This window comes from Salvelinus fontinalis, chromosome 25, assembly GCF_029448725.1.
Source record: "Salvelinus fontinalis isolate EN_2023a chromosome 25, ASM2944872v1, whole genome shotgun sequence".
Lineage (NCBI taxonomy): Eukaryota > Metazoa > Chordata > Actinopteri > Salmoniformes > Salmonidae > Salvelinus > Salvelinus fontinalis.
The window spans coordinates 3,613,918-3,640,526 of record NC_074689.1 but is presented as its reverse complement, the minus strand read 5'-3'; the positions used below and the strand labels follow the sequence as shown (position 1 = coordinate 3,640,526).

The 26,609-nt window shown below is 43.6% G+C and overlaps 1 protein-coding gene across 7 annotated transcripts in view; it reads right to left on the bottom strand.

Moving 5' to 3' along the window:
• The window catches only part of LOC129822769 (voltage-dependent L-type calcium channel subunit beta-2-like), a 153,032-nt gene that overhangs the window by 60,373 nt on the left and 66,050 nt on the right, over positions 1-26,609 (bottom strand). The window contains exon 1 of one of the 7 annotated variants that reach the window (XM_055881166.1): positions 20,942-21,220. The exons of the other annotated variants lie outside the window; for them this stretch is intronic. Coding sequence (XP_055737141.1) covers positions 20,942-20,974 — 33 coding nt within the window. The 5' untranslated portion in view covers positions 20,975-21,220. Of the gene's footprint in view, positions 1-20,941; positions 21,221-26,609 lie in introns of those variants that run through there. 7 annotated transcript variants of the gene reach the window in all.

The window sequence follows — 26,609 nt, the reverse complement described above, 5'->3', positions numbered from 1 at the left end:
GTCCTACAAGAAAAGAAAGGCTGGCGGAGAAAATAATATAATTTTAGCTCGTTAAGACCAATTAGCCTGTCGACAAAGGCAATTACCACAGTCATATTCAGATTTGGACAGACACAGATTGGAATGACTATGCAAGTAGCAAGTTTTATGTACAATTATAACATCCATTACAAATTGGCCTACTGTATGGAATACTTTCAAATGTAGCCTGAGTGCCAGTCTGTTTGTGTGATCACGTTTGGCTCGACAATGAGCAATGGCGATGGCAAGAGCACAAACGGATCTGGGACCAGGCTAGTTTAGATGGACCGAATATAACTTGTAAAAACAGCTGAGAAAATATACAGTTTCATGACAACAACAACAAATATATTGTTGCCTAACTACACTGCACCTCAAGTGAAACAGGTTCCATGAAAATAAGAGCAGGCAGTACTGTTGCGAAAGCCTCTACCAAATGCTATTGCTGACGCTGAGTGTATCGTCTTCGGTGAAGCGACCTTCCAGGGCATTGTGTGTGTCACACATGGCTTGAACCTTGTCTAATCGGGGTGAGCTAGTGTGATGGGAAGTGTTGCTCGCCTCCAGAGCGCGGCACAGATGTTTTCCATGTAGAGCTAGGTGCCCACTGCCACTGCCCAGAGTAAGGGGCCCTCAGACCGGGCTTGTGTCAATCTGTGAACACTGGGCACAGTGGCCAGTGAGGGAGGTTGACATGGACTCAGTCTGACAGCGAGAGCCTCTGGCTTCATGACACAGCTGCCCTAAGGTCCTACTCACACACTGAGAATTTAGAGAACAGAGCATAGAGAGGTCACTCTAGCCACCCTGAGGAGAGAGAGAGGGTGGGGAGAGAGTGAGGGAGAGAGGGGTGGAGGAAGGGTGGGTTTGTTTTTGTGCGCATACGTGCATCATGTGTCTTGTGTGTGTGTGTGTGTGTGTGTGTGTGTGTGTGTGTGTGTGTGTGTGTGTGTGTGTGTGTGTGTGTGTGTGTGTGTGTGTGTGTGTGTGTGTGTGTGTGTGTGTGTGTGTGTGTGTGTGTGTATGGCGATGGAGTCAATGTTGCGTTAGGGTCCCTGTGTGTGTGTGTGTGTGTGTGTGTGTGTGTGTGTGTGTGTGTGTGTGTGTGTGTGTGTGTGTGTGTGTGTGTGTGTGTGTGTGTGTGTGTGTGTGTGTGGGGGGGGGACGGCGGTGCTCCTGTGGTCTGCTGTAATGGACTTATTGATCCCCCTGGGCTGCTCTGCCTGCAAAGCCCCAAGCCATCGCTACATATGGCGGTCACATGACGGTCAACGCATTAGAACAGCACAAATCACTAAGGCTAATTACATACATCGAACGGCTATTGGGCTGTACAGAGGTAGGTAGTAGCCTCAGTCCCAGGGCAACGTCAGCATTCCCTTCAGAAGAGGGCATACACACATCACTGGGGAATCGCAATTGTTTTCTCTATGTTATAAGCATTGGTAGCGATTACCTGGAAAATAGGGGTTATTCTAAAAGGTGTACGCCGTTTAAAAATAGAGTTGAGGTACCATCATGTTACATCAAATGATTGAAAATAAAGCTTTGTTAAATAAAGGATAAAAAAAATATATGTCAAATGATTTAGTCTTCCGAAGCCAGACTGATCATGGTCCATCACTCCTTGTTCACCTCTCCACACACCTTAGCCCCCTCTATTCCCCTTTCCCTGGCCCTCTGCGAGCACACTCTCTCCACTCTGTCTGTCTCTCGCTCTCACTTCTACTCATCTTCCATTCTCCCTCACATCCCCATCCCACTGCCTCTCTCTCCACTCTGTCTCTCTCTCTCTCTCACTTCTACTCATCCTCCATTCTCCCTCACATCCCCATCCCACTGCCTCTCTCTCCTCTCTGTCTCCCCCTCCCCTAGTTTCCCATTATATTGCCCGCATTCTCCCTCTCTCTCCCTCCAACTTCCCCCCTCTCTCTCCACCTTATAACTCCTTCCCATCACGGCACTGCGCTCCCCTCTCCTCTCCTCTCTTGCGGGACAGTCGGTGGCTTTCTAGCCCTCCCAGTATTCCTCAGAAAGAGAAGAGCAGAAGGGAAAAGTGCATCTCTGGCATTTTCTGCTCATTAATACGCTCGGAATAATGTGTCACGCCAGCAGGAATGTATAACAATGCACAGATTTTTTATGGGGTTTCACTTTTAGCATGCATCACTAATGTAGCCTACCTGCAAGGTTAAGAATATAAGAATGCTCTGAGATAAGCTACAATGTATCATCTGCAACGGTTAGATTGGATGTACGCAAAACAGACAGATGTATTGCAAAAGGAAATAGTAAAATGTTAGTGTACAGGAAAGATGGCTTAGTCTGTGGACATCTAAGAGTTGGAATCAAAATTGGAGTGGTTGATTGGTTGACCGATACACTTGGAGTCCAGTGCGATTAGGAAATAAACTTTATATATATGGAATTGTAATATTTTCCACCAAGTTCTCCAACCAGGGGAGACGAGGGTAGGGGCACAATAATAAATAAACAAATATATACAGTACCAGTCAAAGGTTTGGGCACACCTACTCATTCAAGGGATTTTTACTATTGTCTACATTGTAGAATAATAGTGAAGACATCAAAACTATGAAATAACGCATATGGAATCATGTAGTAAACTAAAAAGTGTTAAACAAATCCAAATATACTTTATATTTGAGATTCTTCAAAGTAGCCTTGATGACAGCTTTGGAAACTCTTGGCATTCCCTCAACCAGCTTCATGAGGTAGTCACCTGGAATGCATTTCATTTACATTACATTTACATTTAAGTCATTTAGCAGACGCTCTTATCCAGAGCGACTTACAAATTGGTGCATTCACCTTATGACATCCAGTGGAACAGCCACTTTACAATAGTGCATCAGATCTTTTAAGGGGGGGGGGGGGGGGGGCAGAAGGATTGCTTTATCCTAGGTATTCCTTGAAGAGGTGGGGTTTCAGGTGTCTCCGGAAGGTGGTGATTGACTCCGCTGTCCTGGCGTCGTGAGGGAGTTTGTTCCACCATTGGGGTGCCAGAGCAGCGAACAGTTTTGACTGGGCTGAGCGGGAACTGTACTTCCTCAGTGGTAGGGAGGCGAGCAGGCCAGAGGTGGATGAACGCAGTGCCCTTGTTTGGGTGTAGGGCCTGATCAGAGCCTGAAGGTACTGAGGTGCCGTTCCCCTCACAGCTCCGTAGGCAAGCACCATGGTCTTGTAGCGGATGCGAGCTTCAACTGGAAGCCAGTGGAGAGAGCGGAGGAGCGGGGTGACGTGAGAGAACTTGGGAAGGTTGAACACCAGACGGGCTGCGGCGTTCTGGATGAGTTGTAGGGGTTTAATGGCACAGGCAGGGAGCCCAGCCAGCAGCGAGTTGCAGTAATCCAGACGGGAGATGACAAGATGACAATTTCAATTAACAGGTGTGTCTTGTTAAACGTTTATTGTAGAATTTCTTTCCTTCTTAATACATTTGAGCCAATCAGTTGTGTTGGAACAAGGTATGGGTGGTATACACAAGATAGCCCTATTTGGTAAAAGACCAAGTCCATATTATGGCAAGAACAGCTCTAATAAGTTGGTTCCCCATGTGCTGCTATAACAGCCTCCACTCTTCTGGGAAGGTTTTCCACTAGATGTTGGAACATTGCTGCAGGGACTTGCATTCATTCAGCCACAAGAGCATTAGTGAGGTCGGGCACTGATGTTGGGGCGATTAGGCCTGGCTCGCAGTCGGCGTTCCAATTCTTCCCAAAGGTGTTCGATGGTGTTGAGGTCAGGGCTCTGTACAGGCCAGTCAAGTTCTTTCCCACCAATCTCGACAAACCATTTCTGTATGGACCTTGCTTTGTGCATTGGCATGCTGAAACAGGAAAGGGCCTACCCAAACTGTTACCACAAAGTTGAAAGTACAGAATCATCTAGAATGTCACTGTGTGCTGTAGCGCTAAGATTTCCCTTCACTGGAACTAAGGGGACTAGCCCGAACCATGAATAACAGCCCAGACCATTATTCCTCCTCCACCAAAAGATATACTCTATATATACAAAAGTATGTGGACACACCTTCAAATTAATGGATTTGGCTATTTCAGACACACCTTTTGCTGACATATAAAATCGAGCACACAGCCATGCAATCTCCAATAACAAACATTGGCTGTAGAATGGCCTTACTGAAGAGCTCATTGACTTTCAACGTGCCACTGTCATAGGATGCCAGCCTTCCAACAAGTCAGTTTGTCAAATTTCTGCCCTGCTAGAGCGTCCCCGGTATATATATATACAGTTGAAGTCAGCAGTTTACATACATCTTCGCCAAATACATTTAAACTCAGTTTTTCACAATTCCTAACATTTAATCCTAGTAAAAATTCCCTGTCTTAGGTCAGTTAGGATCACCACTTTTATTTTAAGAAGTATGTCAGAATAATAGTAGAGAGAATGATTTATTTCAGCTTTTATTTCTTTCATCACAGTCCCACTGGGTCAGAAGTTTACATACACTAAATTCGTATTTGGTAGCATTTCCTTTAAATTGTTTACCTTGGGTCAAACGTTTCATGTAGCCTTCCACAAGCTTCCCACAATAAGTCGAGTGAATTTTGGCCCGTTCCTCCTGACAGAGCTGGTGTAACTGAGTCAGGTTTGTAGGCCAACTTGCTCGCACAAGCTTTTTCAGTTCTGCCTACAAATGTTCTGTAGAATTGAGGTCAGGGCTTTCTGATGGCCACCCCAATACCTTAACTTTGTTGTCCTTAAGCCATTTTGCCACAACTTTGGAATTATGCTTGGGATCATTGTCCATTTGGAAAACCCATTTGCGACCAAGCTTTAACTTCCTGACTGATGTCTTGAGATTTTGCTTCAATGTATCCACATATTTTTCCTGCCTCATGATGCCATCTACTTTGTGAAGTGCACCAGTCCCTCCTGCAGCAAAGCACCCCCACATGATGCTGCCACCCCCGTGCTTCCCGGTTGGGATGGTGTTCTTCGGCTTGCAAGCCTCCCCCTTTTTCCTCCAAACATAACGATGGTCATTATGGCCAAACAGTTCTATTTTTGTTTCATCAGACCAGAGGACATTTCTCCAAAAAGTACGATTTTTGTCTCCATGTGCAGTTGCAAACCGTAATCTGACTTTTTTTATGGCGGTTTTGGAGCAGTGGCTTCTTCCTTGCTGAGCGGCCTTCCAGGTAATGTCGATATAGGACTTGTTTTACTGTGGATATAGATACTTTTGTACCGGTTTCCTCCAGCATCTTCACAAGGTCCTTTGCTGTTGTTCTTGGATCGATTTGCACTTTTCGCACCAAAGTACATTCATCTCTAGGAGACAGAACGTGTCTCCTATCTGAGCGCTATGACGGCTGTATAAATCATGGTCCCATGGTGTTTATACTTGCGTACTATTGTTTGTACAAATAAACGTGGTACCTTCAGGCGTTTGGAAATTGCTCCCAAGGATGAACCAGGTCTTGGCTGATTTCTTTTGATTTTCCCATGTCAAGCAAAGAGGCACTGAGTTTGAAGGTAGGCCTTGAAATACATATACAGGTATACCTCCAATTGACTCAAATTATGTCAATTAGCCTCTCAGAAGCTTCTAAAGCCATGACATAATTTTCTTGGAATTTTCCAAGCTGTTTAAAGGCACAGTCAACTTAGTGTATGTAAACTTCTGACCCACTAGAATTGTGATAGAGTGAATTATAAGTGAAATAATCTGTCTGTAAACATTTGTTGGAAAAATGACTTCTGTCATGCACAAAGTAGATGTCCTAACCGACTTGCCAAAACTATAGTTTGTTAACAAGAAATTTGTGGAGTGGTTGAAAAACGAGTTTTAATGACTCCAACCTAAGTGTATGTAAACTTCAGACTTCAACTGTATATATATTTATATTATTCTTTTTATTATTCAGAGCCTGAATCTATGGATTCATGGACATATTTTTTAGTGGACATAAAATTGGCACAATTACCTGCAATTACCTGCATCATTTCTAATCACTTTTTTTTTAAATAATATATATCACCTTTTTTATATATATATATATATATATATATATATATATATACGGTATATTAGAAATGATGCAGGTAATTGTATTTTAAATATTTCAATTTTATCTGCCAATTTTATGTCCGCTAAAAAAATGGTCCATTAATCCATAGATTCAGGCTCTGCCGCAGCCGGCCGTGACCGGGAGACCCATGGGGCGGCGCAAAATTGGCCCAGCGTCGTCCGGGTTAGGGGAGGGTTTGGAAGGCAGGGATGTCCTTGTCCCATCGAGCACTAGCGACTCCAGTGGCGGGCCGGGCGCATGCACGCTGACACGGACGCCAGGTGTACGGTGTTTCCTCTGACACGTTGGTGTGGCTGTCTTCCGGGTTAAGCGGGCATTGTGTCAAGAAGCAGTGCGGCTTGGTTAGGTCGTGTTTCGTAAGACGCATGGTTCTCGACCTTTGCCTCTCCCAAGTCCGTACAGGAGTTGCAGCGATGAGACAAGACTGTAACTACCAATTGGGATACCAGGAAATTGGGGAGAAAAAGGGCTAAAAAAAAATAATAAAAAAATAAATAAAAATCCTATTCCTAGAACCAGTACTATGAAGATGGAAATGACTTTATCTCTGAAAATATATTTTCCTGGTCCATCAATCAGATGTCCGTATCTTGGATTGTTGCTTTTTTTTCTAGTCTCCTGTGACAGACTGCAGTGTTGACATTCAGGAATACAGGCCAGCATCCCAAATGGAACCCTATTCCCTACATAGTGCACTACTTTTGACCCGGTGCACTACTTTTGACCAGATCCGGGTCAAAAGTAGTGCACTGTACAAGGAATAGGGTGCCATTTGGGATATACCCAGGAAGAAGAGAGCGAGTGGTTTGTTTGTGACTCATCCTGTAACTGTGTTCATTCTTTAGCTGGAACAAAAGGTTGCTGCTTCACAGCCATCTGCCTGTAAATGTCACATCACTGACAGGAACAGAAAGACTATCAAATCATCATCCTATACACTCTGACTACTTTCTCCTTCTACCGCACAGAGACAATGGCACACAAAGAAAGACATGACAAAAGATGCACTGTTAGAACACTCGAACTGATAATGAAGTCCGGAAGCAGAGAAAAAAGGGGGTGTGTGTAAGAGAGAGGGAGAGAAAATGAGAAATAAAAGGGGAGAAAAAAAAAGAAAATGTGAGCGGGCAATTGAGAGATTGATAGAATGAGTGAATGAACATGTGCGCGTGTGTATGTGCGTTCCTGCATGCATGCGCGCGTTTCCATAATCCATATGTGTGTCGAGGTGTGAGTGCGCGGGAGAGATCGGTCAGCACTGAAGTAATGGCTTCTCTGGCAGGGGGAGCAGGATTTTGCTGCTTGGACCTCAAGGTGACACTCAGGGAACTGTGAGGAACAGGGGAATGTGTTTACCCAGCATTCCACGTGCCAAGCGATTTCCTCTTAAATAAGTGCATCATCCCATCCAGGTGTTGGTATCTCCGGCTTTCGATAAAACCACACTGTCTCAGGTAGCAGGACTGTGTCTCAAATAGCACCCTATTCTCTATGTGGTGCATAGGGCTCAAAAGCAGTGCACTATATAGGCAGTAGGGTGCCATCCACTGGTCAAAAGTAGTGCGCTATGTAGGGAATATACTCTGCCATATCAGTCACAACCCAGGATGGTTAAAGCCGGCTTAGAAGCACACTGGACCATGCAGGAACACGGCACTACAGAAAGCATAGAGGGAATAATCAACTCTTAATAGGCAGGAGCTGATGAAGGGATATGGTTTGATGAAGGGAATATGGTTAGGGAGAGAGGGGAGGGCCATGGGGGGTGTGCCGCACTCGTTTACAGTGCTTGCATCATCAATATTGTGGCAGGAGCTGGGTGTAGCGGGGCATACCTGTGGATGATTGATGAGCGCTGGGCTGGTTATGAGAGGACTCAAGTTCCATCCTCAGAAATGGATTGGCATAGTGCAGTTTGGGCAAATGTCGGATGGGCTGCTCCATCTTTAGCCCAGTGGGCTTGTCTAAATGTGTGTTTTTGTGAAGAATGATCTCTAGTAAGGATGGACAGGGAAGGACTGGGACTAGCAAACAGCCCGGGCTCATATTTTGTACTCTCTCGGGTCCCCCTGAGAGGGTAAGAAGAGAGTAAAAAATATGGGCCCGGGCTGTTTTCTGGTCCCAGTCCTTCCCTGTCCATCCTCACCAGAGTAGCAGACAACACCAGAACACCAGGACCATTAGAATGACTGCCAGTACTGTGAGTGTCTGTCCTAGCAGTCTGGACAGTGTGAATTACACTCTGTACTCCTGCTGTTTAGGCCCATTCTGCTCCCCCGCAGCCATGTGTGTTGTAACACCACTGTAATGTAATACGTATCCATATCAGCCATGTGTGTGTTGTAATCTGATGTCAATATTGAAGAAGATGTTTTATTGTATGTGTTGTTTTACAGGGTCAAATAAGGTAGTTATCAGAGTAGGCTACTGATTAAGCAAGCTAGGTTAGCGTGAGCTAGCACCTCGCGAACAAACGTTTTACATAATAGTTACATAATAGCTACCAGTATGATTTAACCAAGACAACTGTAGCTTGCTAGCTCAGTTAACGAGGGGTTAGTAGAGATGGAGGACTTGGAAGACCAGCATGACTGGGAGGGAGTGGCAGAGGAGTGAGAGGCAGGGTGAGAACAGACAGGGAAGGCTTTCACTGGGGAAGATGCCCTTGATTGAGATGGGGTGAGGTGGAGCCAAGAGAGATCAGACTACGAACTAAATAGCCAATATTGGAAACCGCTAATGGCATACTTTGAGTTTTTAGGGGCTCCCGAGTGGCGCAGCGGTCTAAGGCACTGCATCTCAGTGCTGGAGGCGTCACTACAGACCCTGGTTCGATTCCAGGCAGTATCACAACCGGCTGAGATTGGGAGTCCCATAGGGCGGCGCACAATTGGCCCAGTGTCGTCCCGGTTAAGGTTTGGCCTGGGTAAGCCGTCATTGTAAATAAGAATTTGTTCTTAACTGACTTGCCTAGTTAAATAAAGGTTAAAAAAGACACTCTGTCAGTTACAATGAGAGAGAATGACCTCTAACCTTCTTCTATGTGGTGAGGAAGTTGTTCTCTGCTTAGTTGATAGAGATAGGAGATACAGGAGTCCATTCTGTTTCAAGTACCTCAGGTCTCTTCTATGCTCAGCACTCTGGGGACTTCCTGCAGGTAACCGTGACTTCTATCAATCACCCCCGTAACTTAATCGTTGGTGGTACTGAGTTCCTCTAACGGCTTTGATGCTGTATGGAGACATTGTTATGAGGACATTTGTCACGCAGAGAGGATGACATGTTATTGACTTTGACCACCTGCGGTCTTTTTGGTTAGAAAGATGGTTCTATACAGAGGATGGTTCTATACTGAATGTGTACAAGTAGGTTAGGTAAGGGATGAAGTGAAACCTAATAGGAGGATAGCTCCCCACGACGAGGGTCGGGCATGAAATGACAGCAGGCTGTTCGATACTGAGCCATACTGACTGACGAGTGGCGTGGATTAATACAGCTTGGCTCAGTCCCACATTGTATGTTATCACTTATTTGGCTAAAATGTTATCCATAGTTGCTTCTTTTAATCCATCTGCAGTCTTAAAATGGATCGTCACCTTGAATGCAACGCTAAGATGTTAAAACTTTTCAACTCCAATTGAACTCTGTCTCTATCTGTTCCTTACAAAATGAATGGGGAAAAATATATGCCGATAGGTATGCTATTAGCAATAAGTATTATCACCTGCAGCATCTGATGCAGTATAGTGGCTATAAATAACTAGGCTGAAGCATGGGGTTGCCTACCTGCGTTTACCATTGTGCTAATCATTAGCTAGATCCCCAATGGGATATTTTAACTAGTTAGCATGTCCAGTGTTGATACATTTTATCTCCCCAAAAAACTTGTATAAATAATATGTAACTTTTTGGGCGACCCGACCAAATTCACATAGAAATGTGTGTTTATAGATCGGACATTGGTATTGAAAGCATGTCTATGTGCGCAATTTCTATGCTCCCCGTTATTAAAGCTGCAATATGTTACTTTTTGGGCAACCCGACCAAATTCACATATAAAATGTATGTTATAGACATGACATTCTCATTTAAAGCAAGTCTGAGGGTGTTTTCACATATAGTCCTCTTTAAAAGAACCAAAATAAGTCCTCTTTAAAGTGAACTCTAAGGGTAAAAAAAAAAAAGCGAAAGAACTCGGTTCTCTTTGCATTCACACTGTTCTTGCCTTTGAATGAAGACTCAGACCTCTTGCTGGTTTATTTATCCTCTGTTGAGGTCTCAGTCCTCTTTGCATTCACATTGCCATGATTCAAATCCAATAACATCTTAAAATTAAGCACATTAATCCGCTTTACAAGGGGTGTAGAGCCTAACTGGCATATATATTCAAGATTGGGGAAGATAATTTAGATTTGCACATAGAAAAAGATGGCAGCCCCTGCTGGATTTGTTGTCCTTTCATCATTGCTTTTTCTATGAATTAAAAGCAGGGACAGGAAGAAGCTAAATCAGACTTCTCGCATTCAACCTAAACACAACATTTGCCTGCACCAACTGAGGAAGAAACAAAGTTGAAGATGGTTTTTGATGAACCAGAACCAAAAACGGTACAGACGTGATGCTGCTAGCAACACTGGCAGCCCAATGCTCTCCAGAAAGGAAGGCTAGCCTAGTAAAAGAGGCTCTCCTGATTAGAGCTTGTTTATTCTTATTAAAAAAAAAATGTAATTACATATTACAATATTATTACATTCAATTGTTACATATTATAATGTAATTGCAATTATTAAATTATACCTAATTTCCTTCATGGAATAAAACAAATGAATGGTATTATTGTATATATGAGATATTACGTTAAGCATTCAGAACAGCATTCATGACATTACTTTGCTTACATTGAAAATACATTTACAGTTATATAATGAATATTGCTCTTTCAGATCATGCTGAACTAAATCATTTGATCCACTATTTGGTGGGAGAGAACGGGCACCTGGATTGACAGACTGGCTGCGAAATGTTTAAATAAGCAGGGACACATTTCTGTACATCTCTGTACATTTCTGTACAACCAACTGCAACATCACCTTGAAAGAAAGAGTACATGTTCTATTAGCCCGGAAAACACCATTATCAAAAGTGACCATAAATGTGATTACACATGTAATGCTTTTATTATAAAGGTACATTTTTATGGTGAACATTATCTTCCCCAAACTTGAAACTCACACGCTGCGTATGTATGCCAGTTAGGCTCTACACCCCTTGTAAAGCGGATTAATGTGCTTAATTTTAAGACGTTATTTGGCCACTTTAGTTGTGATACACACCTTATCATAACATATAGGCCTATGAGATAGGCAACATAAGGTGTGCGACTATGATTTGAAGAAGTCGAAAAAAAAAGAAGGCATGCACTGTTTCTTGCCTTAAGGATCGCTTTCCCGTCCATGGGACAGTTGAGCTAACGTAGGCTAATGCGATTAGCGTGAGGTTGTAAGTAACAAGAACATTTCCCAGGACATAGACATATCTGATATTGGCAGAAAGCTTACATTCTTGTTAATCCAACTGCACTGTCTAATTAATCTTGTCTTTATACAGTGCATTCGGAAAGTTTTCAGACCCCTTGACTTTTTCCACATTTTGTTATGTTATGCCTGATTTCCTCATCAATCTACACACAATACCCCATAATGACAAAGCAAAAACTAGATTTTAGAAATGTATTACAAAAACCCCCCCGGAAAAATCACATTTACATAAGTATTCAGACCCTTTACTCAGTACTTTATTGAAGCACCTAGGGCAGCAATTACAGCCCTGAGTCTTCTTTGTTATGATGCTAAAAGCTTGGCACACCTGTATTTGGGGGGTTTCTCCCATTCTTCTCTGCAGATCCTCTCAAGCTCTGTCAGGTTGGATGGGGAGCGTCGCTGCACAGCTATTTTCCAGTCTCTCCAGAGATGTTCGATCGGGTTCAAGTCCGGGCTCTGGCTGGGTCACTCAAGGAAATTCAGAGACTTGTCCTGAAGCCACTCCTGCGTTGTCTTGGCTGTGTGCTTAGGGTGTTTGTCCTGTTCAAAGGTGAACTTTTGCCCCAGTCTGAGTTCCTGAGTGCGCTGGAGCAGGTTTTCATCAAGGATCTCTCTGTATCTTTCCCTCGGTCCTGACTAGTCTCCCATTCCCTGCCGCTGAAAAACATCCCCACAGCATGATACTGCCACCACCATGATTCCCCATAGGGATGGTGCCAGGTTTCCTCCAGACGTGACGCATGGCATTCAGGCCATAGAGTTCAATCTTGCTTTCATCAGACCAGAGAATCTTGTTTCTCATGTCCTTTAGGTGCTTTCGCGCAAACTCCACGCATGCTGTTGTGTATTTTACTGAGAAGTGGCTTTCGTCAGGCCACTCTCCCATAAACACCACATTGGTGGAGTGCTGCAGAGATGTTTTTTTCTGTCTGGAAGGTTCTCCCATCTCCACAGAGGAACTCTGGAGCTCTCTCAGAGTGACCATTGGGTTCTTGGTCACCTCCCTGACCAAGGCCCTTCTCCCCTAATTGCTTAGTTTGGCTGGGTGGCCAGCTCTAGTAAGAGTCTTGGTGGTTCCAAACTTCTTCCATTTAAAAATGATGTAGGCCACTGTGTTCTTGGGTAACCTTCAACGCTGCAGATATTTTTTGGTACCCTTCCCCAGATCTGTGCCTCGACACAATCCTGTCTCGGAGCTCTACGGACAATTCCTTCGACCTCATGGCTTGGTTTTTTCTCTGACTTGCACTGTCAACTGTGGGACCTTATATGTCCAATCAATTGAATTTACCACAGGTATACTCCAAGTTGTAGAAACGTCATGCAACAATGGAAACAGCATGCAACTGAGCTTAATTTCAAGTCTCATAGCAAAGGGTCTGAATACTTGTAAATAAGGTATTTCTGTATTGGTGTTTTTAATACATTTGCAAAAATTCTAAAACCTGTTTTTGCTTTGTCATTATGGCGTATTGTGTGAAGATTGAGGAACATTTATATTTAATTGATTTTAGAATAAGGCTGTAAAATAACAAAATGTGGAAAAAGAGGAGAGGTCTGAATACTTTCCGAATGATCTGTACATGTCAAAAAATACATGGTTAATTTTCCAGTGGTTAATTTTCATGCCAGCTAGGTAGGCTATACTCCTGTTGTAAAGAGAAGCAATGTGCGTAATATTAGGAAAGTTGAGAAATAAATAAAGTAGGTCTAGTCTATATAAAGCTGATGAGATCCTCCTCTTTTTAATAGAGGCCATCAAATAACATTTTATTTGTCACATGCGCCGAATACAACAGGTGTAGACCTTACAGTGAATTGCTTACTTATAAGCCCTTATCCAACAATGCTGTTTTAAGAAAAATACCTTAAAAAAAAAGAAATAAAAGTAACAAATAATTAAAGAGCAGCAGTAGAATGACAGTAGTGAGGCTATATGCAGAGGGTACCGGTACAGAGTCAATGTGCGGGGGAACACCGGTTACTCGAGGTAATTGAGGTAATATGCACATGTAGATAGAGTTATTAAAGTGAATATGCATAGATAATAAACAGAGTAGCAGCAGCGTAAAGGGGGGGGGGGCAATGCAAATAGTCTTGGTAGCCATTTGATTAGATGTTCAGGAGTCTTATGGCTTGGGGGTAGCTGTTTAGAAGCCTCTTGGACCTAGACTTAGCGCTCCGCTTGCCGTGCGGTAATAGAGAGAACTGTATGACTAGGGTGGCTGGAGCCTTTGGCAATTTTTGGGGTCTTTCTCTGACACCGCCTGGTATAGAGGTCCTGGAGAGCAGGAATGTTGCGCAACTCTGTTTTCACTCTGTTTTCTCACGCAATTGCAACTATAGTAGGCCTAACCTATAGAAAGCTGATGCGATCCTCCTCTTTTTAATAGAGGCCATCACTCTGTTTTATCGCTGAATTGCATAGCCTACAGAAATGTTGCACAACATTAGCTCCTGGGCTCTCATGAAATGTTTGATTCGATTTTTGATTACATTTGCATTGATGTCAGAGTGATTAGAGGGACAATAGAGTGCTGAGTACCAGGCAGTTAGCAAGTTTGGAAGGCTACTAATGACAATCAGCAGCATTAGAGCTTGGAGAAGCCTAATTACCATGGAATTTGACTGCGGTCATGACTCGTGACTGCCAGTGTGGCAGTGATAGCAATGCCACGGTGTTCATATTTTATTAACCCCAATTACACTAACAACTTATTTTCAGTTTATGTCCAGTTAGATTAGTTCACATTTTCACATTTATACTTGTTTTGACCCACTGAATACTTGAGTTGATGCACTGTAGACATTGTGTATGCTGACAGCATATGACAATAACTTTTATGTCCGATGCTCACCGTGTATTAGCACGGAACTGATTTACAAGTCCATGTCAAATGAAATCAGTTCAAGTCGTCATAGAGTTTGTTGAAAAGTTATTTATTCAAACACTTCAATATTAACAAGACGTCGGGATTTCTTACAACTAAAAACTCGTCGTCTGCCATTTCACTCAAGCAGGACTCCGTTCCACTGCTCTTTCTACCTACAGTACCTATCACGTCAACGTCACAAAAAAACACAAACCAGTTAGCTGATCACTGTAAATCGAATTATAATTGTGTCAGCGATAGAATAACACAAACATTGAAATGCTATGTTGACCAACTTCAACACGAAGATTGAAATATTGCGAACTCAAAAGTAATGGCAGGTAAGGGTAAGGGTCGGACCAAAATGCAGCGTTGAATGTAGACATAATTAATTTATTTGACAAGACGAACACTGACACGAACCACACTTGATAATTAACAAAATAACAAACCAACGACGTAGACTGACCTGAAAATAAGAACTTACATAAAGACACGAAGAACGCACGAACAGGAAAGACTAGCCAAACGAATGAACAAAAGAAACAGTCCCGTGTAGTGCAACGGACACAGACACAGGAACAATCACCCACAAACAAACAGTGAGAACAGCCTACCTTAATATGGTTCTCAATCAGAGGAAACGTCAAACACCTGCCTCTAATTGAGAACCATATCAGGCAACACATTTAACCCCACAATGAAACACATAACATAGACTACCCACCCAGCTCACGTCCTGACCAACTAAACAAAGTTAAACAAAGGAAAATAAGGTCAGGAACGTGACACATATATTTCCCTAAAGGAAACAACGGGACGACCTCAGGAGTTCCATGAGGAATTTGTTGTTGTTGTTTACATTTTATCTACAAACAACGTGGGCAGGTCTCATTGCCAACGATAGCAAAGCAGGCATTGTGACGTAGAACAATAAGCTGGGAATAGAACGTTCGGAAGGCAAGTTGGTGCCACGGTGCTCAATAGAACTAATAGGAGCTGGCAGGGTGAAAAATGCCCTAAAATAAGGCCTGTTTTTTCGCGATTACTTCAAAACTACAGCAAGTAGCTGGGACATATGGTAATATTGTGAAACTGGTCTGTCCCGAGCCATCAGAGCCGTCCAGCCAGGACCAGCCAGAGCCGTCCAGTCAGGACCAGCCAGAGCCGTCCAGCCAGGACCTGCCAGAGCCGTCCAGCCAGGACCAGCCAGAGCCGTCCAGCCAGGATCAGCCAGAGCCGTTCAGCCAGGATCAGCCAGAGCCGTCCAGCCAGGATCAGCCAGAGCCGTCCAGCCAGGACCAGCCAGAGCCGTCCAGCCAGGACCTGCCAGAGCCGTCCAGCCAGGACCTGCCAGAGCCGTCCAGCCAGGACCAGCCAGAGTCCCTCAGCCAGGACCTGCCAGAGTCCCTCAGCCAGGACCTGCCAGAGTCCCTCAGCCAGGACCTGCCAGAGTCCCTCAGCCAGGACCTGCCAGAGTCCCTCAGCCAGGACCTGCCAGAGTCCCTCAGCCAGGACCTGCCAGAGTCCCTCAGCCAGGACCTGCCAGAGTCCCTCAGCCAGGAGCTGCCGTCCCTTATCCCGGTGCTGCCCCTTATCCCGATGCTGCCCCTTCATTTAGGTGGGTTTAGTTGGAGGGTGGTCATTGGGAGGGGGATACGGAAGCGGGGAGTGACTATGGTGGGGTAGGGACCTCGCCCAGCGCCAGAGCCGCCACTGTGGACAGACGCCCACCCAGACCCTCCCCTAGACTTTGTGCTGGTGCGCCCGGAGTTCAGGGGGGGGGGGGGGGGGGGGTTCTGTCACGTTCCTGACCTGTTTTCCTTTGTTATGTATTTGTTTTAGTTGGTCAGGGCGTGAGTTGGGTGGGTTGGTCTAGGTTTCTATTTCTATGTTGGGTTTTTGTGTTCGGCCTGGAATGATTCTCAATCAGAGACAGGTGTGTATCGTTTGTCTCTGATTGGGAGTCATACTAAGGCAGCCAGGGTTTCACTGGTGTTTTGTGGGTGTTTGTTCTTGTGTCAGCGTTTGGGCCACACAGGTCTGTTGCAGGTTAGTCACGTTTGTTGTTTTGTTAATTTGTAGTGTTTTGTTGGTTTGCCATTAAATCATGAATACTTACCAATACGCATCTTGGTCCGATCCATGCTCCTCCTCGTCTGAGGAGGAGAACGACTACGACAACCTTTACATGGGCTGGATGCAATGAACTAGTTTTTATCCGGAAAAAAGCATTGTTAAAAATGTTAAAAATTATGTGTCCAGCCTACTAGAGGCGACTGTCCGCTTTCCGTCTTACAGACAAACGTTGCTTGCTAACAAGCAATTAGCTAGCTAACTTACTTTAGCAAGTAGATTCCACTCACCTCAAGGTATAGTATAGCTAATTAATTTATGCTTATGTATGAAGTTGAAGCTGTGTTTCCCAAGTCGCTCGGTGTTTACTGTTCAAGCTGGCTAGCAAGCTAAACAGTATAGAATAACTATCTTCAAAGTAATGACTCGGGACGTCGGGTCTGATATGAAAGCTTCTTTTAGTAATAATTCTTGATCACGTTACATTTAACAACTTTAGATTCTACAGAGCAATGCAAGTAAGATGCTAGCGCAAAGGAGCCATCAATCACCTGTTAATTGCACTTAACTAGCGCGTTCACTCTCTACATCCTGTCGCAAGGCATTCTGGAACTTGCAGTCAAAAGCGTAATTCAATACTAACCAATACAATTACATATGTAAATAACTGTAAAGAAATATCTTTAGATACAGCTCAATGAATTAACTTAAACATTAACTCTGTAACACATTAAAGTTACAACAAACAGACAGCTCAGACGCACATCTGTTTAATGTCATGCACCCAAAAAGACACAACCAATCACAAGATGCAACACTGGATTGGCCAACGGTCATGGCTAGAAGGGATACAGCTTGTCAAATGAACGTCTAAAATATCATTTTTTCATTTTAGCTCATTCTAACCCTAACCTTTTACCTAACAATAACCTAAATCTCCTATCCTGCAACATTAATTATCCTTACCTGCTGCATAAATTCTCCTAACCTGCTACGAAAAGTCTAATCTGACAAAAGCAGTATGCTATCTAGTCCACACCCTGGCCATGTGCAAGCATCTGTTAGTTCGTCCATCACCGCAGTGAAAATGACCAATCTAAGGTTTCTAGACACGCACCTGCCTCTCAGCCCGCCCCCCACCAACCTGAAAAACATTCGAGAAAAAAGAGAACTTAAAACCCAAAGGTGCTAAGACTTGAGAGAGTGCAACTTGAGAAATTGAGAGTGAAAAGTAGACAATTTGATGCTTTCACATGTATTTTTTTTTTTCACATTTGAACCACGCTTCTTGGCTTGCAGTTCTATATTTTTGGATTCAGACGTTTTTATGTTCTGCTCACGGGACATGCTCTTCTATCTCGGCTAAGTTTCTTTGTGGACCCATCCTCTACGCTCTCGACTAACTGTTTGCTTCATCTTGCACGACAGCGGTATCATGCGCGCAATGGACTCTAGAGGCCGATTTGACGCGATACATCCCCAGGACACATATTCCACACGGAGGCAGCGGTTCGATCCCCATTCCACCACTCACTTTCTCTGCTATATCCCTCTCATATGTCCCCCCATCTACATATCTAAAATATGTGTGTCATTGGTATTTGCAGGCCAGTTTGAGTGGAACAGCAGACTGGGAAAGGACAGCTGTTCAGGTACTCCCCTGTCTGTCTCCATCTCTCTCTTACGCCCCAAATAGTCAACTAGGGAGCAGGAAGATAGACAACAGCATCTGTCACAGACACACACTCCCAGACTCATAAGGACAGACAGAGACAGAGGCACAGACACAGACGCAAAACAAAGTAGCACAGAACGGTAATAGATTTTTAGTGATGATCCAGTGTCAGTAATGCCCTTTAAGGCCAACCTTTCACATGGACAGAGTTAATTAGTGTAGTGCAGAAGTTGATGTCAGCATCCCAAATGGCACCCCATTCCCAATATAATGAGCCCATAGGGCTCTGGTAAAATGTAGTGCACTAAATAGGGAATAGGCAGACATTTGGGATGCATGATGTCTTATGTGAGGCTACTATTTGTAGTAAGATGGGTTATTAGAGGATAACGCATGATGGCAGTGTGTTTATGTGACATGACCCCACACGCACACACGCACACACACACACACACACACACACACTCACACACACACACACACACACACACACACACACACACACACACACACACACACACACACACACACACACACACACACACACACACACACACACACACACACACTCTTCACACACACATTCACATTCCTTCACACTCTTCACATACATTGCTGCTACTCTCTGTTTACTATCTATGCATAGACGCTATACCCCTAGCTACATGTACATATTACCTCAACTACCTCGACTAACCCCGTACCCCCACACATTGACTCGGAACTGGTACCCCCATGTACATAGCCTCATTATTGTTGTTTTACTGTGTTACTATTTATCCTTCAGTTTATTAAGCACATTTTTTCAAACAAATTGGTTAAGAAAGCATTTCACGGTAAGGTGTAATCTTGTTGTATTCGGCACATGTGACAAATCACATTTGACTTAGTGTCTATTTCTGACTGTCATCAACAGACAGAGGGTTCTGCCAGCTTTCAGCACCGTATACTCACACACATCAAACACCATTTAATATATACACAACGCACACGCATGTACTGACATTTCTAAAACACACAAACGTGCACACACACACGTGCACAGGATTGTGTCGAGGCACAGATCTGGGGAAGGGTACTAATACATTTCTGCTGCATTGAAGGTCCCCAAGAACACAGTGGCATACATCATTCTTGAATAGAAGAAGTTTGGAAGCAACAAGACTCTTCCTAGAGTTGGCCGCCCGGAAAAACTGAGCATGTTTTTCAGCGGTAGGGACTGGGAAACTAGTCAGGATGGAAGGAAAGATGAATGGAGCAAAGTACAGAGAGATCCTTGATGAAAACCTACTCCAGAGCGCTCAGGACCTCAGACTGGGGCGAAGGTTCACCTTCCAACAGGACAACGACCCTAAGCACACAGCCAAGACAACGCATGAGTGGCTTCGGGACAAGTCTCGGAATATCCAGCCAGAGCCCAGACTTGAACCCCATCGAAACATCTCTGGAGAGACCTGAAAATAGCTGTACAGCGACGCTCCTCATCCAACCTGACAGAGCTTGAGAGGATCTGCAGAGAACAATGGGAGAAACTCCCCAAATACTGGTGTGCCAAGCTTGTAGCGTCATACCGAAGAAGACTCAGGGCTGTAATCGCTGCCAAAGGTGCTTCAACAAAGTACTGAGTAAAGGGTCGGAATACATATGTAAATGTGATATTTCCGTTTTTGTATTTTAAATACATTTTGCAAACATTTCTAAAAACCTGTTTTTGCTTTTCATTATGGGTTATTGTGTGTAGATTGATGAGGAAAACAAACTATTTAATCAGTTTTAGAATAAGGCTGTAATGTAACAAAATGTGGAAAAAGTTAAGGGGTCTGAATACTTTCCGAATGCACTGTAGCTGACTAACTGACGTTCATTCAAGTAAACGGGTTTCAAACAAAGAGTTAGCATAATGAACTAGAGTGTAAGAAATTCACGACAGAAGTTTTGCATGCACTAAAAGGATGTCAGTAAAGTCTCATCGAATCAAAACTATGTAGTAAACCTCGAAATGGTCCGTTCATGTTTTCTTTAAATCAAATTACCGTCGATGTTGCTTTAATAGTCTTCATGAAAAAAATACAGTCAGACTATAATTAATATGATACGGAGATCTTTACAGTGAGACAGACTTGGATGAACAAACCGTACCGCTAGAAAGCAGAGGCAGAGAAACAAAATACAAGGAGTTCTGAACAGCGGCGGTTAAAGAAAGGGGCGACTTTTGAAAGGCTTTACGTTCACTAACTAAACAGTCTCTGTAACCGGAGGACCAGGCATGTCCCATGTCCCAGGTGTTTATACACCAGCCATTAATAACTGACTCAGCTTTCCACCTTTGGCTAGTAACGTTGAGATGCAAATTCAGACAAGATGCCCAAACTACCCGCAAAATGACCTCCGTTGCACGCTACATAAGAGCCAGAGTCGCGACACTCTCAAGCAACAAACTGACTTCCAGGAAAAGTTCTAAGGAAACAAAATAGGAAGCCTAACATTACGCCCTTTGGAATTTGGTCTAAAAACAAAACTCTCCAAGATTCCAGAACTCTCCTCCATTGTTCAGAGAGGAGAGTGAGAAAGAACAAGATCAGTATTGCAGAATCTGTGCATCATACAGATTCAGCATATGTAGGCTAAGTATGTTTACAGTACGTGTCTGTGTTGTGACGACTTTAAAGGACTTACCACGTCGGACTCCTCACTGCCAGAGAGATACATTCCTGCCCTAACCGGCTCTGCTGTTGCTCTGCTCTCCTCTGCCCAGCTCGGGAAGAAAAACTCATCAACTGCTGCCCATCTCCTCCCAGTCCCAGCACAGACAGACAAACTCAGTACTCCTTGTCTCCTTTCAGTAAAACCCACTGAAACTACATAGAGGAGAGACCTCTTGCTCTTCCTCTTTCAAACTACAGTCAAGTGAACCACAGAGAGTTGGGAGTTTCAGCCCTTGTATGACCCAGTCCTGTCCTGTCTTTCTCAAGCTGGGAGAACACTCCTTCGGTGCTCTGTGACCGTTCTCCAGTCCCCGAAAACAAGCCCCCGCCCCCTGAATCCCTCCCTCACACACACACACACACACACACACACACACACACACACACACACACACACACACACACACACACACACACACACACACACACACACACACACACACACACACACACACACACACACACACACACACACACACACACACACACACACACACACACAGAGCTAGGAAGTAAGAACTCTGGCCAACAGGGCAGGCCTGAAAATTCCAGAATGCAACAAAAGCAGCTGCAATAGCTTTTAGTGTGTGTGTGTGTGTGTGTGTGTGTGTGTGTGTGTGTGTGTGTGTGTGTGTGTGTGTGTGTGTGTGTGTGTGTGTGATCCTGAGAGATTACATGTGTTCGGCTATGTCTTGAATAGGTTACACTTTTAGGAGAGGCAGATTAAAGACCTTACCATAATGCACGTAGATGCCCAACACATGTTCCTGAAACCAAACTTCAGGAAATAATTATCTTTACTATGTTGAAAATATGCCATTTACCAGAGGCTTCATCAATTTAGAATAGGACACAAAAACGGGTGAATGTCCTTTGAACATGTTTCAATCATCAAGATAATGAAATGTGTGATGGTTGTCAAAGAATTGGAGGAAATATTTTTAGCATATATAGCATATCTTGCTTTCTTTCATCAGAGTTAAAACACAGTTAAAACATAGTTCTAACAAACACCAATTGAGTACAAAATGTTCCTAACATACATGTATCCGAAACCAGATAGAGATCCTATTGTTCTATTTAATTATTGTTCCATTACAGTTTGTATTTAATCATCAAATTAAAGCGTATTTGTTTTATGAACAGATTTGCAGATATTAAAGCAGGTGCAGCAAAAACACATTTTTTATTGTATTTAACTAGGCAAGTCATAAATTCTTATTTTACAATGACCCCGGCCAAACCCTCCCCTAACCCGGACGATGCTGGGACAACTGTGCGCTACCCTATGGGACTCCTGATCACGCCCGGTTGTGATACAGCCTGGGATCGATCCAGGGTCTGTAGTGAAGCCTCTAGCACTGAGATGTAGTGACTTAGAACGCTGTGCAACTTGGGAGCCCTTGAAATACTGGTTTCTAGCTCCAGCGATGCAGTAAATGTCTAACAGAACAATACTAGTACACAAATACCTATGAAATATTTAGCAAGAATCACAAGAGTGGGTGATATTGTAGTCAGTAAACAATATTGTATTCAGTCTATAGCTGACAGTCAAATTAGGTGATTGGCAGTCAGTGTCCCAGCTAGAAAATCTGTGAAAATCTGACTTTTGTTTGTTTTCAGTCTATAATTTGGCATTTGGTATTTTTCCTATTTATGTTTTGTCACCATCTGAACAAATAGTAATCTGCTTGGACTGGCCGACCAAGAGGTCAAGAAGGACCTGGCCCTGGACCTACAGTAAGGTAGCTGTCTCCTGGGTACATGTACATTCAAAACCTGGTCGCATATGCTTACTTCTCACATTTATGCACAGATCAAATCAGGTTACAGACCATGTAGCTAGGCCTAAAAAAGCAATAAAGTGTGACACCAGATGAGCAAATCCCATGATACACCACTCCTCCTCAGCCTCCTGGCATTGTCCAGATGTTTGAAAGCCATGGAGAGAACCACGTGTTTGGTGGGTAAATCCGACTAGATTATGTGACCACGTTTGGTCTGCTTTAACCCCTTTACAAGGATTATAATCCAGAGTGTGTGCTGGGCACGTGGGCACGTGGATCAGAGTTAGAGACTGTTGCCTTGTCAGGACAGTGATCCATGACCACCACCTAAGCCCCTTTTTGAGCCAGGAAAAACCCTGAGGTACTCTACAGAACACACCTGGTAACCTGGTTATATATTTGGAATAACACTTCCTGTTATACCAGATCTAAGATTTGGATATCGTCTTCGTTCGCTAGTGCACACTAACACCACAAAGGTCTGCTCACGTCGACTAGACACTGTTCCCCAGACTTAGGCCCTATATCTAAAACATCTATCTTAAAACAGTGCCATACCTCAACATATTGCCCTAGTCATCTCATGGTCAGAGGCCCACAAGCAGAACTAATAGTAACCTGGGGTGAGCGAGGGTGACTCTGCTGCTGGAGAGGAGAGCAGGGCCATGGCTAATTAGGCTCTATCTGCCCTCAGGTGGACCAGGTGTGTCCCAAATGGCACACTATTCCCTATGTAGTGCACTACTTTTACCAGAGCCACATGGGCTCTGGTAAAAATAGTACACTCACTATAAAGGCAATAAGGGACGCAGGGAAGGTCAGTTCACACATAGTGTGAGGACAGTAGATTGGAGGTGTGATCTGGGAGGTGAGTCCTCACTCTTAGCCATATTTGATTTATTTTACCTTTATTTAACTAGGCAAGTCAGTTAAGAACAAATTCTTATTTTCAATGACGGCCTAGGAACAGTAACTGCCTTGTTCAGGGGCAGAACGACAGATTTTTACCTTGTCAGCTCGGGGATTCGATTTTGAAACCTTCCGGTTACTAGTCCAACACCCTAACCACTAGGCTACCTAATTCCTGTTGTTGGAGTGAATGACTGCTTCATTCTCATACTCATCTCATGTAACATCTGTAGCGTTGCAATATTCCAATAATTTACCACAAATTCCCAGGTGTTCCAGAATCACAGTTGGAAGATTCTTGGAAGAATTTCCCTACCCTAAACATCTAAGAGTATGTAACATGTAGCTTATTTAGGATTACAATTTGCCCCAGTGCCTTTCATGTGATGGAGAAAGAATTATTTTCATTCTGTACATTCTCTTTTATTATTAGAAAAAAATGTATGTGAGTCATTCTTGGGTTTTTATTAGGAGGATGTGGGTGAGTTCTCTGTGATTGACTAACTAGTGGATTGTGTGTGTGTGTGAGTGCGATCGTGCATGCGTGACATATATCAATCATTTGTGTGAGTTGAGCCAAACTTTGAATAGATCAATTGCCCACTCGCTCTGCCAGTGTCGGGTAACAAGTACCCTAGTTACCTTTGGCTTATTGATTCACACACATACTGATGCAGTGACAGTAAACAAGCATTACATGCATACAGCGAGGTCTCTCCACAACAGCTCATAAAAGAAAAAGGCAGACACTTTTATCCAGGTGAGTAGTGTGTGCATACATTATACTATGGGTTGCCCCACACAGCTCATGGTGAATATTTACAAAATATGAACTCTCACAAAAAAACTGGCATAGCGTCATCCTCTCTAAAGTACCTGTACAATAGATGGAGACTTGTCCCAGTTAGCCTACACCTGCATCAATACCGAGCCTGTGTCCCAAATGGTAGCCTATTCCCTATACGGTTCATTACTTTTGACCAGGGCATTAGGGTACAGGGAATAGGGTGCCATTTGGGACAGATGCTGAGAGAGTAGGTGACTGACTGGAAGGTGTGGTAAGTGGAAAACTCACATTCCCACTCAGATTCCGGCTGCTCTCATTGGGTAAAATAATCATGTGGACAGGTGGCAATGCCCTGTGGCATTCCTCTACATGGCAGCCATTCCATCCAAAAATAAACTACCCGGAAAAGATTGTGTCACCATCCACTGTGGATGAGACACCGGTAATCAATATGAGTTACAGTATAGATCATGGAAGGCGTTTTCTGTACACCCTCTTTGACCTCAGAAGTGTACATATTGACTCAATATCCCAAAATTAGGGACAATATACATTAAGCGTCTCAGAGTACGAGTGATGATCTAGGATCAGGGCCCCCCTCTCCGTGTAATTGTATTCATTATTATCTAAAAAGCTAAACTGATCCTAGATCAGCACTCCTACTCTGTGACGATTTGTGAATACAGAGCCTGAACATACAAAATCAAATCTATCTTGTTTAACCACCCAAACAAGTCCAAAGAGCTCTAATTGACCAATTGCACAATGATGTAATACATCATAATGAACTATTTGTTTTCTTCCGTTGTAAATCTGTACAATCCCAGTAAATGAGAGTGGACGTTTTTATAATGTCAACAATACCAATGGTGTCATACTAATGGACTAGAAGAGGCCTCTATTAGATTATTGGAGAGTTTGCTCTCATCTCTAGCACTGCTTCCTAGGTGGTTTCATCTTGCCAACAATCTTATTATACAAATGAAATGCTCCAAGATTACACTCTGTGCAATAAAGCTAGCAAGGGAGGGAGAGAGAGGGGAGGGACACAGTACAGGCAGGTCGGCCACCAGGCAGATAGGTATAGTGCACGGTTCTTACTATCTGTATCTTGCAATGGAATGCTGTATATTGCAATATCTTGTCTTGCAATGTCTCGCAACTTCAGTAAAGCAGGGCCTAACATCAATGAATAGGCTAGGATATTCTACAACACAACACATGCAGGGCGATTCTTGCATAGACTGTAATGGACACATATGATGTGTGTAAAATCCTTTTTTGAAGGTTGTACTGATTATGACGAGCAAATTCTAAGCTATTTGCCAGCTATGTGTGGCGCCATGTTTGTGGACATCATACAATGCAATCTGGTTGTCACGTAAGTGTCTGTCAGACCAAAGATGTTACAGCAAAAAAGAGGTGAAGCGATAGTTCACTCGACTGACTTATGGTGCTTTCAAGACAACTGGGCACTCTGAAAAATGATCTTGTGATCAGTGATCTTCAGGTCGGAAAGTCTGAGCTCTAGAAAGAGTTCCCGAGTTGGAATTCCGAGTTGGAATGACCTGTCAAAACTATTTTTCCCAAGTTGTTTTGAACACAGCATCAGGTTGTAACTATGGTATCTCAGGGTTGCCAGCTCAGACCCTCCCTTCCCAGGGGTTTTATTTAGCTTATACACTTCTCCTGTATTTGCCCCGCTTTTATTGATAAATCCCCCATCATATTAATATCCCCCCCCCCCCCCCCCCCCCACGATACCTTCCCACATTTCTACCGCGCATGGACTTGAAAACCCCCGACAAATGAAATGAACCTCCCCCCACAAACCCCCCTAAAATGGTTATGGTTACTATTTTCAAAATTTTTCCAAATAAAATGAAGACATCAAAACTATGAAAAAACACGTATCGAATCATGCGGTAACCAAAAACATTTTAAACAAATATAAATATATTTTAGATTCTTCAAAGTAGCCACCCTTTGCCTTGATGACAGCTTTCCACACTCTTGGCATTCTCTCAACCAGCTTCACCTGGAATGCTTTTCCAACAGTCTTGAAGGAGTTCCCACATATGCTGAGCACTTGTTGGCTGCTTTTCCTTCACTCTGCGGTCAAACTCATCCCAAACCATCTCAATTGGGTTGAG